Source organism: Temnothorax longispinosus, chromosome 11, assembly GCF_030848805.1.
Source record: "Temnothorax longispinosus isolate EJ_2023e chromosome 11, Tlon_JGU_v1, whole genome shotgun sequence".
NCBI classification, from domain to species: Eukaryota; Metazoa; Arthropoda; class Insecta; order Hymenoptera; family Formicidae; genus Temnothorax; species Temnothorax longispinosus.
The window spans coordinates 1,829,581-1,844,790 of NC_092368.1; the positions used below are offsets into that span (position 1 = coordinate 1,829,581).

Consider the following 15,210-nt stretch of genomic DNA (forward strand, 5'->3'; position numbering starts at 1 on the left):
GATTTATTTTTATCCCCCATAAGATAATGAGACAGCACTGTTCGGCACATATAAATTTCATTCGTGAGTTTGTAGCATCGATATGGAGAAAGTTGAAATTTTTAAAATAATTTACGTTATTGTAGATTAGCTCAAGTAGCGCACGATGGTACAAGTTCCCATAAACTCTGCAATGTGCTGCCTTCTCTTGGCTCCTCCGCCGCGAGTCCCAAGTGAATCGAAAAATTTGGCTTCCTTTGACCTGTTTCCCCCTCAGAGAAATAATAGCCAAATACATTCGATATTTCAGCTTGATTATCTTGTATCTCAGTGAAATGTTCTACATTAATCTCCTCTTGCGAAGGTGCCTGTAATGGTAATGATACTGATAATCGCTCGTGTATTGGAAGAACGTTATTGACAACTCAGCTTTAAATAAGCAGCAAGATGAGCTTTAAATTTAAAGACACACGTAAAATGTAGCCCTAGTCAGATTATGGTGCGAGCAAGGAGAGAAAGTAACGGTCAAAAAAATTTGACTTGTTTACTTTTGACTAAACTTAAATTCAGACTGCGCGACATTGTGATGAAACGTATACATTAACTATGTGGTTACAAGGTACCTGATGTTCAAACGTATATTCCACACCAAAAATAGGAAATTTTTCAAATTCCGAACGGAGTATCGATACTTCTTTATGAGTAATATGAAGCTGCTGCAAGGGATTGACGCGAAAACCCAAGACGTATCCTCCGCTGGCCTCTGTACTTAAAATTACTAAAGTTGGCCCAAATTTCGATGTTCTTATAGTAATCTACAAAAAATTCATTCATGTGGCACGCACACAATTTTTTTGTTTCTTCTGGCATATTTTCACGTATATCTTATATGCATAAAGTATAACGTTTAATATATAATATCTAACGATCTAACGATTTGTTATCGTTTATAATATGCATATTCACATAGCGTGTAATTAATATACCTATACTCACATTTCCGATTGTAAGATAAGGAATCGATACGTTAAACTGATGATTCACATCCGCATACCATACCAAACGTATGTTGGTGGTAATAAAAGTTCCGATGTTCCCCTTATAAAAACGATTATGTCTTATTAAAGATTATAATGATATACGTAACAAAATTTAACAGCGAGAAGTTGAACATATTAGTTGAAAAAAATGATGGAACGTTCTCTTCTAACACCCTACATTGCAACTGCAAAATGTTAATAAAAATTATAAAACAATAAAAAAGTTCATGTAAGTACACGTGAAAAAGATGAAGAGAACCGAAGTAAAAATAAGTCAATGTCGGAGAGAGCTTATTTAAAAAGAGAAAAAAAAGCATTGATCAAAATGAAGTAGTTATATCAATCTGGAGGAAAGGAGTAAAAAGAGATTCGAATACATTGATCGAGTAATAAATAATAAAAGAAAGGAATATATAAAGATACAGTTTTGCCCTATGACCTATGATTTCACAACTACTATACACCCTTCCCCTTAATGACGACGCGTAGAAATTAAAGTTGTTGGATATAGAGACCTGCTCGATGGATAAATTCCAAACGTCCTGCACGGAAGAGTGCACTTTTTCTTGAGGTAATAAAACCAGTCGATTTTCACGTATAATACCGCTTCTTAGTTTAATTTCTCTATAGATTTTTGATGACACGTAAGCTCTGTAACGGACGCCTTGCAGAAGCGATTACCATCGTTTATAGCAATATAATCGTGTGTGATTACCATATATTATTGTCGAAGGAACGATCGGTTATTATCATCAGTATATACCTGTAAACACCTATGACCGAAGTGTAATGTCTCGTGCTTTTGGCGTCGTGATTCGTAAATATAAATTCATATCGACAATTTCGAAACGAAGTCAATACGTGAAGAGCTTGCACATATGCGCCATGAATCTAAAAAAAAAAAAGGCTCGTCATCGTTTCGCGCGCAACTAACATTTATTAATATTAGGTAATACGCGCGTAAGTAACTGCACCACCCATATCATTTTATTGTATGTACAATACATACATCCTAAAACCTACCGCTAATGTAAAATATGATATTCTCACGTACCGTATGAAGAATTTTCGTATTCACTGCGATAAATGTATTGTATCCTATGCCTATATATACATATATAAACGTAATGAAATCGTTGGGTGCGTTTCGCTTCGCTTTCGAACGTACTACAACTAGACAGAGATTGACTAAAAAATTATATATGTATTTCCACGTATCAAGTTGCAAGTACATGTTCTACATGTGTGTATTCTACTATATATACGCGGCACGCAATGTGTGCTCTAATCTCATTTCATACTCAAGTTGATTCGTGGCAAGGATAAAGAATGCCATATGACCCTCAAGTTGGTGACAATCAATCTTCCTAGATCCCCGGCATTACCCTTCGTATCTTCTATCATGTCAAGTTTGTCAACGGTAAGTTCACCAGGTCGTAACTGCATATTACTGCCATGTAAGAAAAAGACGATTTCTTCTCAAATACTAGGTATACCGCTTTGCTTCGTTCGTCGAGTGTGCTCACACTGCTCCGCGCGCTCTCCGTTCTCCGTTCTCCGCTCCACACTCGACGAACGAAGATGGAAAACGAAACTCATACGCTGAAAGGCGATCGGCTCGACAGTTTGAAAATAATTAAATTTTATAATTACGAATGAGAAATGTCAAATTTGACTTCGTTGTCTTGCCACATTCTGTGCGTCGCGTCCTCAGCTAAACGAGACGCGAAGACGACCGCGCGACGTTGTCCACACTGTTGTAATGGACTTAAACTCGTGGACTGGACGTACTGGAAACTGGAAATCAATATATTGTGTGTTGTCATACCTACGGGCACACAACACAACAGTAATGACGTGACAGAATCGGAAGCAATGGAAGGCGATACTTTTTCGCGCATAACGCGCGACGCAAACGCGTTTTCGTTGGATCAAATATATATGTGTATAAAATAGATGAAAGAGAGAGAATATCAATAATACGAAAGCTAAAGGCGAAAGAAAAATGATATATTTCCGCCTCGAGTAATGTTACGTGTTACGTGTTACGCCGTTACAAGTTACAATAAAAGTACATAAAAAATTGACATAGCATTGTTATACTATTACTCCTCCGGCCAAGGTTTGCCCACACCCTGCGACGCACCCATCCTGGACGGATCTTGGCTCGGATAATGAATGGGGGTCGTTCCCGGAGGGAAGATGGGTGTCGCGGCCGCGGCGGCGGCGACAGCGGCGGCGGCGGCGGCGGCCGCAGTTGCCATTTGCGGCGGGAACATAAACTGAGGGGCGACCGGCGGCGGTGGGATCATCATCGGCGGTATCATGCCGCCGGGGGTGGGTTGCAGATTGAAGAAGTTGTTACCCATGCTTTCGGGCGGCGGTGGCGGTAAGGCGCCAGGTAAACCTGGAACAGGCTCGAGAATCTCCCTGGTCGCTTCCGCCGCGGACACGGTCTGCCTTCCCTGCGAACGGCCCCACTTTATGGTGAGCCGCCTTCCACCTAATATCAGCTTGTTGAACGTCCTTTCGGCTGCCGCCTCGGCAGCGCTTCTCTGCGTGTATTGGATGAAGGCGCACTGCTGACGCGGCACCATCGTCACCGAGCGGATTTCGCCGTACTGATAGAAATGATCGCGCAGCTGTTTCTCCGTTAGCACGTCGCCCAGATTGCCGATGTACAACGTCGTGATGGACTTGTCCTCCGGTGGGTCCAGCTTAGGCATGGCCGCTGCCCTGCGCATCAGTTTATCCGCCACCGGATCGTTGACTCCGTAATAGCGATCCTTAATGTTCTGATCTGCCAACGGGTCGTCGGGATCCGTTGGCTTCTCGTGCCGATAAGGACATTCCTCGCCTCTCTTGCACTCGCCCTTAACCCAAAACGAACAAATGTGCGGCCTGTTCCTCTTGTAATACGGACTGGTCCTGGCCAGCTTCATCAGCAGATCGCTAGCCGCGGCGGACTTGCCGACCGCGCCGGCCGGCGTCGTCGAGTCGATCTTTCCAATTTCGTTGTCTATGTTTTGTACATAGTACTCCTTATTTACATCCGAACGTGGTAAATCGTCCTTAATTTTCAAAGCGGCGTCGCGAACCTGAATCGGCAAGCCATACTCCAAATCCAACAGACACGTTTGACAGACGTTCTTCAATCGACTGCACGTCTGACAGACTTCGGTCTTCTTAAATCTCATCCTCGCTCCCGGACACCATCTGAACACCGTAAACGGCCGCATACATATCTTGCATTCCTTACCATATCTCTCCTTTGTCTGCAAATGAATGTACATACACGAACGTTATCACGCTGATCGTGATGTGATGTAGGTTAGATTAGGTTAGGGTTAGGTTAAATGTCTACTAGTTAATGTTACCGTTCACCGCGTTAATCCGGACAACACGTGTTGCGTTACGTTGCTTCTCGCTTTGCTTTAATAATGCTTTAATAATGTAATAATAGGCCACTCGTGTTTTACCGAGTTACTCACCATACGAATGTACGGATTGTCTCCTAAGCACGTCTGACACAGTATCGGGAACTCCTGCGTGAGAAAAATACAAGCAAGACAGTGGTAAAAGAGAAATAAAAAATTGCCATTTTCACTGAAAATGAGAACCGTGTTAAAAAGTTGTTTTACACTCACCGCATCCTCCCAATTTTGTCTGTTATACGTATTGGTAGTCTTTGACGTAGCCATTGCGCGTTAATCGGTTAATAACACAACTTATCTTAAAATAATATAGAAGGAATTCATTAATGCAACACCTGCACCACTTGCAATACACATCGATACTGTATACTGTGATGTACCATACCATAAAAAATATTTCAAGATATTTCGCGATCCTATTTTGTGGCCGACTCAACACACTACTGACACTGACTACAGACAGAGGGAGCGTCGAGCGTCGAGTGTCGCGTCGAGCGTCCCCAAGCGTCCCATTGGGCGCATTCAGCAGAACAAACCGCTCAGTAGCAATCGAACGTGATTGGCTCTTACTTTTAGACCCAACAAATCAACGTAGCGTGTTGATAAGACGACACTCAACAGTTGTGTCTGCTGAACGCAGCCATTGTCCCATTTGACCACACCACTCACCGCTCTCACATAGCTTCCGGTGCCTGAATTTTTTCCTTTGGATCAACCAATCAGCACGTGACGTTGACGACAAAAAAAGAGAGAGGATATAAATCACGTTGGTAACAACGAAAACACACGTGTAGGCACCTCTATGAAGTTGGCCGGACAACTTCAACGTATCGAACTTTCATTAATTGGAATCGATTGGTGGTCGTTTGGTGGTCTTTGGTAGTCTAGTCCGATCGTTTGGTGGTTAGTCGTTTTCCTGTAAAATAAAAATAAAATTTCCGGTGTGAAGTTAGCCGGACAATTTTTATTTTCAACCAATTTAACTTTTTTATAGCTCATTCGACGCGGAATCGTTTGGTGGTCACGAATATCACCGGTAAAACGTTTGGTGGTCAACCGTTTTCCCAGAAAATAGAAAAAACCGTATGCACATAATGCCGTATTCGGAACAATTGTATTTATCACCCAAATTGACTTTGATAGGGCTCAATCGACGCAGAATCGTTTGGTGGTCACGAATATCGTCATTAAAACGTTTGGTGGTCAATGGTTTTCCTAAGAAATAGAAAAAAAACCGTACTCTCACGCCATTGGTCGCATGACTCCGTGACGTTAGCTCGGTAATTTGATGGATAAACATTATTTATCAATCAAATTGACTTTCATACGGCTCAATCGACGCGGAATCGTTTGGTGGTCACGAATATAATCAGTAAAACGTTTGGTGGTCAACCGTTTTCCCAGAAAAAAGGAAAAACCGTATGCTCACGCCATTGGTCGTATGACTCTGTGCTATTAGTCAGAAAAATTGTATTTGTCACCCAAATTGACTTTGATAGGGCTCAATCGACGCGGAATCGTTTGGTGGTCACGAATATTGTCATTAAAACGTTTGGTGGTCAACCGTTTTCCTAAGAAATAGAAAAAAAACCGTACTCTCACGCCATTGGTCGTATGACTCCGTGACGTTAGCTCGGTAATTTGATGGATAAACATTATTTATCAATCAAATTGACTTCATACGGCTCAATCGACGCGGAATCGTTTGGTGGTCACGAATATAATCAGTAAAACGTTTGGTGGTCAACCGTTTTCCCAGAAAAAAGGAAAAAACCGTATGCTCACGCCATTGGTCGTATGACTCTGTGCTATTAGTCAGAAAAATTGTATTTGTCACCCAAATTGACTTTGATAGGGCTCAATCGACGCGGAATCGTTTGGTGGTTACGAATATTGTCATTAAAACGTTTGGTGGTTAATCGTTTTCCTAAGAAATAGATAAAACCGTACTCTCACGCCATTGGTCGTATGACTCCGTGACGTTAGCTCGGTAATTTGATGAATAAACATTATTTATCAATCAAATTGACTTCCATACGGCTCAATCGACGCGGAATCGTTTGGTGGTCACGAATATAATCAGTAAAACGTTTGGTGGTCAACCGTTTTCCCAGAAAAAAGGAAAAACCGTATGCTCACGCCATTGGTCGTATGACTCTGTGCTATTAGTCAGAAAAATTGTATTTGTCACCCAAATTGACTTTGATAGGGCTCAATCGACGCGGAATCGTTTGGTGGTTACGAATATTGTCATTAAAACGTTTGGTGGTTAATCGTTTTCCTAAGAAATAGATAAAACCGTACTCTCACGCCATTGGTCGTATGACTTCGTGACGTTAGCTCGGTAATTTGATGGATAAACATTATTTATCAATCAAATTGACTTTCATACGGCTCAATCGACGCGGAATCGTGAGTCATACGACCAATGGCGTGAGCATACGGTTTTTCCTTTTTTCTGGGAAAACGGTTGACCACCAAACGTTTTACTGATTATATTCGCGACCACCAAACGATTCCGCGTCGATTGAGCCGTATGAAAGTCAATTTGATTGATAAATAATGTTTATCCATCAAATTACCGAGCTAACGTCACGAAGTCATATGACCAATGGCGTGAGAGTACGGTTTTATCTATTTCTTAGGAAAACGATTGACCACCAAACGTTTTAATGACGATATTCGTGACCACCAAACGATTCCGCGTCGATTGAGCCGTATGAAAGTTAATTGATTGATAAATAATGTTTATTCATCAAATTACCGAGCTAACGTCACGGAGTCATGCGACCAATGGCGTGAGAGTACGGTTTTTTCTATTTCTTAGGAAAACGATTGACCACCAAACGTTTTAATGACAATATTCGTGACCACCAAACGATTCCGCGTCGATTGAGCCCTATCAAAGTCAATTTGGGTGACAAATACAATTTTTCTGACTAATAGCACAGGGTCATACGACCAATGGCGTGAGCATACGGTTTTTCCTTTTTTCTGGGAAAACGGTTGACCACCAAACGTTTTACTGATTATATTCGCGACCACCAAACGATTCCGCGTCGATTGAGCCGTATGAAAGTCAATTTGATTGATAAATAATGTTTATCCATCAAATTACCGAGTTAACGTCACGGAGTCATGCGACCAATGGCGTGAGAGTACGGTTTTTTCTATTTCTTAGGAAAACCATTGACCACCAAACGTTTTAATGACGATATTCGTGACCACCAAACGATTCTGCGTCGATTGAGCCCTATCAAAGTCAATTTGGGTGATAAATACAATTGTTCCGAATACGGCATTATGCGCATACGGTTTTTTCTATTTTCTGGGAAAACGGTTGACCACCAAACGTTTTACCGGTGATATTCGTGATCACCAAACGATTCCGCGTCGAATGAGCTATAAAAAAGTTAAATTGGTTGAAAAATAAAAATTGTCCGGCTAACTTCACACCGGAAATTTTATTTTTATTTTACAGGAAAACGACTAACCACCAAACGATCGGACTAGACTACCAAAGACCACCAAACGACCACCAATCGATTCCAATTAATGAAAGTTCGATACGTTGAAGTTGTCCGGCCAACTTCATAGAGGTCGTGTAGGCACCATGCATCATATTTAATTTCTGCGGCGTGGTAACATTGTGCAAAAATTTTTTTGCACATGCGTGCGCGTTATGTGTAAAACACATGGAAAAGTAAATGGCAAGTGCGACGAAAATCGTTATTCGAAATGATTCGAGAACAGAAGCAAGTGGAAAGGCGGGTGAAATCTTTTTTTTACGAGCAAGCTTAGTAAAAACAGAGTGACCGCAAGAAAATGGGAAACGAAGAGATAATACAGTTGCGTGAGCTGAAAGAAGAACTCTTGAAAAAAGTAATTCGTTTGAGAGATAAAATGAAGGATCAAGAGGAAAACGGACGTCGAGAGTCAATTAATTTCGACAGGTAAAATATCTGTCAAACGTCGTGCATAAATGTTTCATGTGTTCACACCATTTTTCCATTTTACCATTTTATCATTTTCGGTTGATTGTAGCACGCTGCCTTCCGACGATGAAGATGAAAAACTGTCGAACGTGTCCCTATCCAGCAGGTACAAAGCTAAATTGTGTGAGATTACGGGTCAAGTGACGGGAATAACATTCAAGAATGTCGATAGAAAATGGTTACGTGATGATACTTATATGTATATGGCTAAAGTGATAACGAAAACACGTTCCTTTAATGTTGAATTAACAGTGACTTTTAAGGTGCGCAGGGAGGATGTGATTATTATTATTATTATTATTATTATTAGGTACATTCACGATTCTATATAATCGACTGTTTCTTATTTCTTACGTTCTTTTTCTCAGGATCAACATGAATTTAAAATTGAGGACATAATGTGCCACTTTATAAACGTCCACGATTGTCATATGCTGGAAATATCTCCTTGGTTTCGGAAAATTACTAATATGAAAAACTTTTCTCTCCTTATGTCCGGTAAATAATCGCACAATGAGATTTGTCTACAAATCCATACACGTGTCATGTAATAAAGGCTATATTTTGTTTCAGCACTTTCCGATTACAATGAAAACGATATCCTCAGATCTAAGATTCTACGCAATTTAGAATTAAAGAAATACTCGAGCGTCGAGCAATGCACTCAGGAAGATGGAGGTATACTAGTGCATATGCATTCACCTGTAAATACAGACAAGAATTATGTGATATGTCAGTGGACAATGAAATTTTTGGACCTGACGTGGCGGATTGAGCATTTTTTCACAATGAAATCTACAGATATAGGTAAGAAATGCCCTTACCTTTCGTTCGTGTTAATAAACAAAGAGAAACCTTGGGAATGACCAAGCTTTGATCGACTTAATCGGCAACTCCTGCAACGGTTTGTTAACGTAGGATTATTAGTTTGTTATATGTATGTACAACACATGTAAATACATATAAATAGAGTAGATTGGACACGGCAAATTACATAATCGAAAATTTTGTAAGAACGTCCGGTTGAGTCGATGAGCAAAGTTACGTGCATTTGATCAAAGACATTCTAAAAAATAGTGAAGAATGAATACTATTAATTTGTGGATTTAGGTATGGAATTTTCCGAAGAAAATTGTTTTTTATTAAAAGAATTTTGCAAGATTGGCTTAACGAAAAACAATCTTGTGGAACTATGGGAAAGGCTGTGCATCGCTATTGATGCTTATCATGCTAGAGGAAATATCTGACAAAACTGGTCATTTATCTTGAATCATGAAACTATTAACGATTTATATAAATTTATTTTATTATTAATTTCCATTGTTTAAATAGGACAGTATTCTGCTATACATTATCACTTGACGAATTTTGCTACGAGTTACGTCCGTCGCATTTGTTTATTCAAGTTTTTTTAATGCAAACACGTATTAATTACATAACACGTATATCAATAAGAGTATGTGTGTGTGTGTGTATGCAACGCAAAGGTTAAGATGCAAACCGAGTTTTCTTCAGTGTAAACATAATAAAGAAAATCCATCAATTAAAAAACTAACTTTTTATACTCCTCTGTGCTCGCGCGCGCGTATATCTGTACGTTGTGATAGGTGGGGTACAACCAGAAAGATAATTGATCTACGTGAAAAAAATTTTTAATATCAAGTTCTTTCGTACTCGAGATTTTGTTTTCGAGAAATTTTGAAAATTGCAACTACACTATACTCGACTAAATTATCTCGACGCTCGACACATTTTGCTACTATATTGTCGCACTTGTCATTATCATGATTTGTTTTATATTTAGCTTACATTTACGCTATATAGACTCTCAGTTTTTGTTATGCCATTAAGGGGATGCTAAAGCTAAGGCCGAACTTCCTCGACGTCGGTAATGTCAACTCTGTTAACTAAAGCAAAGGCCGAACTGATATTGGAGACCTCGCGTGGTGACAACGCGAAACTCCGGTTTCAGTGTTACCAACTTATTTCAGGTTCTATGAAGTGGTGTATGTCCGTATGTACACGTACACACACCACTGAATTGCTCACACGGACGCACGGTAGAGAGACATATGCTATAGACGCGGCAACGCCGCGCGGCGTTGCCGCGTCTTGGATTCTTTAGCAATACGGCCTGAACGTGAAAATGCTTTTTGGCCGTCTGTAGCAGAAGGCAGTAACGTATCAAGGCTGATAAGCACCCGCTTTTTATAAATTATATATATTCTTATGCACACATGTGCGTATATATATATAATATGTATCTAATTATTATGTGTATGTTTATAATTGTCTGATGACAAATAATAACAGTAGCATAATTGAGAATGTGAATTAGTACACATAGTATGTATTGACGCGGGTACTTATTAGACTTGGCAATTTACTGCATCTCTTGCACCTCTAATAATTTTTTTCTTGTAATGTAAATGAATGATGTAAAACTCTTTCAAAGGATCTATCCATTCTTGATGGGGTAAAATAATAACTTTTATAACAAATGCAATAAATATTAAATTTATAGTATTGATTTATATATAACTAATTTTATTCTGTCTTTATATAGAAAAATATACCTCAGTCTTAGCATCAGAGTAGAGGGTAACGGCAGCTGATGAACAGTATAGATAACAAAACTGAATAAAAATCTTAATTATTATAACATAATCCCAGTAAACCAGTTTGTAACTGTTATGTAAGGGAGCACATGGAAAGAACAACTCTTCATTAGTACCTATATATATACTTTACTCCTGTAAAAAAATTTTGCGATCTATAAAGCCGTTTCAAAGAACGAACTTTGACAGATATATGTCGTATAGATGCCTCGTTAGACAAGGACAGATATCTCTCGTATTATTCCTTTCTCTCCTATGTATGTAATTTGCATGCACCCATTTATTCCTCTTTTTCTCTCTCTCTCTCCATCCCTGTCCCTCTCTCTCTTAGTACACTGGGTAGCGTACACTTAGTATGGTAAAATCAGGATTTTTTGGAAGTGTGGTGTTAGGATTCTAGGGTATATTTGAAGAAAGAAAAACGGTAATGTTATTTAGGACAAGAAACTCTATTTATTATTTCGTTGATAAAATGTTGGGAAATATAAACGAAAAAATACATATATAAATGAAATATATTATGATATATTATTTTTTTTATTGTTACTGTCGAAAGTAAATAATATTACATAAAACTAGTAATGCAATTCAACATAGATATACATACACACGCACACGCATACGCAATCGCACATACATATGCATACGCACATACATATTATTTTTATTATTTGTTCTGTGGGCCCCAGGCCCCGTCCACGATGACGATATCACGGACATGGGACGTCTCCAGGATCATGCTCCGATTACTTTGTACTAACAATAAGAATAATTCTGCATACTTTTTTTATTTTGTGCCTTTATATCATATGTATTTTTCAAGCGTATAATAGCAACTTCGCAAAAAATGTCTTTTTATTTCAATTTCTGTTTCAAAAAGAATGTTTTTTTTTATATATATTTGCTTGTCATAGTGATTGAGATACGCGAGAACGCGCATAACGTGCAGTTTACGCCGAAGTGGCTGTTCGCGAGCGATATGTTTCGTCGACGAAAGATTAGCTAATTATGATTGTATACAGAATACTGGATATTTGCGTAAAGTATCGTTGCCTCGCGAATAAAGTCGAAGGACCGTCGAGAAGAGGATGAAAGCTCGCGGTGCTTTCATTTCCCTTCCGAGTGCGCTTCAATCTTTTATCCGTTTTCGCCCTCGTCTTCGTTTCCATTGCCAGTATGCGACAGCCGTTACTGCACTCCATGAAGGGTATCATTGCATGATTTGTCGAATAATACATAAGCAAAAGAGATGTCTTTCCTTGTGCTTAGAAATCCAAAAAGATTATTTCGAGAATCATAAAGAAATTGTATTCTGTTACTGTCTAATCGTTTTTATACATTTATAAGTTTACAAGTATACATGGGACTTGAAAAGAAAGGAAAAAGGTAATCGTCGCGTTTTTTTTTCACAAAGACGGGCAAACGTGAAACTGTGTTATTCACGTTGCCCGACTAAATCAAACTCGGATGCTACAAGTATATCTAGTGTTTATCCAGCGGGACTTTTAGGATGCCGCGAATGCTGATATCAAGAATAATTATAATTTATCTTACTTAGTGGAGTACGTACATCTTTTCGGAAACGAAGACGATGACGACGATGACGATCAAACGAACGCTTCCGTTCTTGTCCCAAAATTGTTTTCGTTTTCTCTTGTAGCGAACGTTTCGAGGAATTTGCTTACGACGGTTCGTTAGCATATGTCTCGCGGTAATTGACAATTATACGGAGCCGTCATATTTTCCACAACGCGTAGGGAAAAAATTAAATGGTTTCTAATATGTATTCAGAGAATGTTGATTCATCATATTATTCTTTCAAACTTGCTTTCCTCCTTTTGAAAATTTACACCAAGAGAAACTTTTGTTACATATTACTTTATATTGATTTTTTTTAACATCTCTATTTCTTAAAAAGGAAACGAAAACCGTAGAAGAAAATTATTAAACTTATCTTTATCGTGTTGGGAATTCATTCAATTTTATCGCTACGTGTCTCAACTTCTCTTGTTCAAAACAAAAAACTAATTTATAGCTTTTGATTTTACATATAATTGCTAAATTTCAGTTTTGTCACATGCGATTTGTGCGAGCTTATTTCGTGGAGCAAATATTTTGTTGCGTTTTCGAGAAAGTGTTTATCCGATCATTAGCGAAGCGACGCAATGCATTTATATTCGATCACGAGGGACTATGCGCAAATTTTTGCATTGTTTGCGGATTTTATAATTTTATTGACGAATATAAAATCTAAGATCTTTCGCATAATTGATTTACGATTAAACTCGCGCTTTATTGAGGCTCAGATGTACACCCGTCTGTATCACGTCAATAAAAATCTGGCAGCAAAACGTGTATATGAATTCATTCGTTTAGCAAAAGATGCGCGTTGACCTTAGAAGCGCACGTTGGAATTTCATCCGGAGGGAAAAAAACTTTGTCGCGTTTTTTTAATATTTCTGATTCTCAAAATAAATTCTTCGTGTATATTTTTTCGTGCTCATAATATTATTTGATACGCGCCGCCATACGCGCCCCCATACGCGCCGCCGTCGGCGTCAAGATGGCCTTATATGTATATAACTCATATAGATTCATTATATAAACTATAATAAATAGAGTTTCTTGTCCTAAATTACATTACCGTTTTTCTTTCTTCAAATATACCCTAGAATCCTAACACCACTCTTCCAGAAAATCCTGATTTTACCATACTAAGAGTAGCTACCCAGTGTACTTGTAAGAGAAAGAGAGAGAGAGAGGGACAGGGATGAGAGAGGGGGAGAGAAAGAGAGAGAGGAATAAATGGGTGCATGCAAATTACATACATAGGAGAGAAAGGAATAATACGAGAGATATCTGTCCTTGTCTAACGGAGGCATCTGTACGACATATCTATCAAAGCTCGTTCTTTGAAACGGCTTCATAGATCGCAAAATCCTTTTACAGGAGTAAAGTTTAGGTACTAATAAAGGGTGGGATTGTAAAATAATTAGTAATAATTGAAAAAAATGTAAAAATGCCTAACGAGATATCTGTACCACATGGGCCCGCTTCTCTAACGAGAAACGTATGCGCAAACACTGCTCTAACAGAAAGGCTGCAAATTGATTGGCTATCGTACAGTTTTTAGCCAATAAACTTGCAGCTTTTCTGTTAGAGCAGAGTTTACGCATACGTTTGTAGATAGAGAATCGGGCCCCTATCTTTCAAAGCTCGTTCTTTGAAACGGCTTCATAGATCGCAAAATCCTTTTACAGGAGTAAAGTTTAGGTACTAATGAAGGGTGGGATTGTAAAATAATTAGTAATAATTGAAAAAAATGTAAAAATGTCTAACGCGATATCTGTACCACATATCTTTCAAAGCTCGTTTTTGAAACGGCTTCATAGATCGCAAAATCCTTTTACAGGAGTAAAGTTTAGGTACTAATGAAGGGTGGGATTGTAAAATAATTATAATAATTGAAAAAAAGTAAAAATGCCTAACGCGATATCTGTACCACATATCTTTCAAAGCTCGTTCTTTGAAACGGCTTCATAGATCGCAAAATTCTTTTACAGGAGTAAAGTTTAGGTACTAATGAAGGGTGGGATTGTAAAATAATTAGTAATAATTGAAAAAAATGTAAAAATGCCTAACGAGATATCTGTATCATATATCTGTCCTGGTTCGATTGCTGTGTAGGAACCAGACAATGTAGCCAACCCCGAAACTGCCCACAGCTGCGTGCGCCATCGCGCCATCTCTCGCAAGATCCGTGAACTACTGCTGTGACATAATTGCTGCTCTGCGTGAATATTTTTGTGAAAAATATACACGATCGTTTCAAAGCTCTCATTTTTATTCCAGGCTTTCAATCTCAATTTCAAAGGTACGTTATTGTTTGTGCACGTCTTCTGAAGGGTGGGAAAGTTTAATTTCGTACATATTACGTATACAACTGTTTATATCATAAAATAAGGTTATGAGGTGACAGCATTTTAAAATTTTTTTCAATTATTACTAATTATTTGACAATCCCACCCTTCATTAGTACCTCTACTTTACTCCTGTAAAAGGATTTTGCGATCTGTAAAGCCGTTTCCAAAATGAGAGCTTTGAAATGTAATTGTCGGTAATTTGGACGGCTTTAGCATCCCCT

General features: G+C 38.7%; 4 protein-coding genes across 11 annotated transcripts in view; 1 reads left to right on the forward strand and 3 right to left on the reverse strand.

Annotated features, from left to right (window-relative positions):
• Positions 1-97: 97 nt before the first annotated feature.
• Positions 98-3,068, reverse strand: Bbs5 (Bardet-Biedl syndrome 5 protein). 4 transcript variants are annotated; one of them, XM_071794321.1, is made up of 8 exons: positions 2,673-3,068; positions 2,321-2,469; positions 2,074-2,123; positions 1,783-1,910; positions 1,535-1,670; positions 976-1,077; positions 603-794; positions 98-347 (listed from the first exon to the last, which is right to left on the reverse strand). In XM_071794321.1, the coding sequence occupies exons 1-8, from the start codon at positions 2,918-2,920 to the stop codon at positions 132-134; spliced, it is 1,221 nt and encodes a 406-aa protein (XP_071650422.1). In that variant the 5' UTR covers positions 2,921-3,068; the 3' UTR covers positions 98-131. The 4 variants fall into 4 exon arrangements, with proteins under 4 accessions (XP_071650422.1, XP_071650421.1, XP_071650420.1 ...); XM_071794320.1 differs by having other exon boundaries at positions 2,074-2,192; XM_071794319.1 differs by having other exon boundaries at positions 2,074-2,207.
• LOC139822524 (pre-mRNA-splicing factor RBM22) lies at positions 2,676-4,899 on the reverse strand. 4 transcript variants are annotated; one of them, XM_071794324.1, is made up of 4 exons: positions 4,667-4,828; positions 4,511-4,564; positions 3,123-4,294; positions 2,676-2,816 (listed from the first exon to the last, which is right to left on the reverse strand). In XM_071794324.1, the coding sequence occupies exons 1-3, from the start codon at positions 4,718-4,720 to the stop codon at positions 3,125-3,127; spliced, it is 1,278 nt and encodes a 425-aa protein (XP_071650425.1). In that variant the 5' UTR covers positions 4,721-4,828; the 3' UTR covers positions 2,676-2,816; positions 3,123-3,124. The 4 variants fall into 4 exon arrangements, with proteins under 4 accessions (XP_071650425.1, XP_071650426.1, XP_071650427.1 ...); XM_071794325.1 differs by having other exon boundaries at positions 2,707-2,847; XM_071794326.1 differs by lacking the exon at positions 2,676-2,816 and adding an exon at positions 4,839-4,899 and having other exon boundaries at positions 3,009-4,294; positions 4,667-4,751.
• A 3,222-nt stretch (positions 4,900-8,121) lies between these two features.
• LOC139822525 (uncharacterized) lies at positions 8,122-9,999 on the forward strand. Its single transcript, XM_071794327.1, has 5 exons — positions 8,122-8,406; positions 8,498-8,711; positions 8,817-8,946; positions 9,022-9,255; positions 9,559-9,999. Exons 1-5 carry the CDS (start codon positions 8,279-8,281, stop codon positions 9,693-9,695), a joined length of 843 nt encoding a protein of 280 aa, XP_071650428.1. The 5' UTR covers positions 8,122-8,278; the 3' UTR covers positions 9,696-9,999.
• Positions 8,992-15,210, reverse strand: part of Mrps16 (mitochondrial ribosomal protein S16) — an 8,289-nt gene continuing 2,070 nt past the window's right edge. Inside the window, exons 3-4 of one of the 2 annotated variants that reach the window (XR_011734534.1) lie at positions 9,273-9,344; positions 8,992-9,150 (exon numbers count right to left, since the gene is read on the reverse strand). Coding sequence is in view for 1 of the 2 variants with exons in the window: in XM_071794330.1 (XP_071650431.1) it covers positions 9,331-9,344 (14 nt within the window). In the remaining variant the exon portion in view is untranslated. Of the gene's footprint in view, positions 9,151-9,176; positions 9,345-15,210 lie in introns of those variants that run through there. The other variant, XM_071794330.1, reaches the window with a different exon arrangement.

Bases quoted from the DNA above. Each gene is read 5' to 3' on its own strand.
- Bbs5 (XM_071794319.1), bottom strand. From the start codon at position 2,920: ATGCGCGAAAAAGTATCGCCTTCCATTGCTTCCGATTCTGTCACGTCA. The intron at 2,208-2,320 runs GTATGAAATGAG...ATAATTTTTTAG, and splicing joins CTTGCCACGAATCAACTTGA to TCAATCTCTGTCTAGTTGTA. The intron at 348-602 runs GTACCTTGTAAC...TTACCATTACAG, and splicing joins AATATACGTTTGAACATCAG to GCACCTTCGCAAGAGGAGAT.
- LOC139822524 (XM_071794324.1), bottom strand. From the start codon at position 4,720: ATGGCTACGTCAAAGACTACCAATACGTATAACAGACAAAATTGGGAG. The intron at 4,565-4,666 runs GTGAGTGTAAAA...TTTCTCACGCAG, and splicing joins GACAAAATTGGGAGGATGCG to GAGTTCCCGATACTGTGTCA. The intron at 4,295-4,510 runs GTGAGTAACTCG...ATTCATTTGCAG, and splicing joins ACAATCCGTACATTCGTATG to ACAAAGGAGAGATATGGTAA.
- LOC139822525 (XM_071794327.1), top strand. From the start codon at position 8,279: ATGGGAAACGAAGAGATAATACAGTTGCGTGAGCTGAAAGAAGAACTC. The intron at 8,947-9,021 runs GTAAATAATCGC...ATTTTGTTTCAG, and splicing joins CTTTTCTCTCCTTATGTCCG to CACTTTCCGATTACAATGAA. The intron at 9,256-9,558 runs GTAAGAAATGCC...TTGTGGATTTAG, and splicing joins AATGAAATCTACAGATATAG to GTATGGAATTTTCCGAAGAA.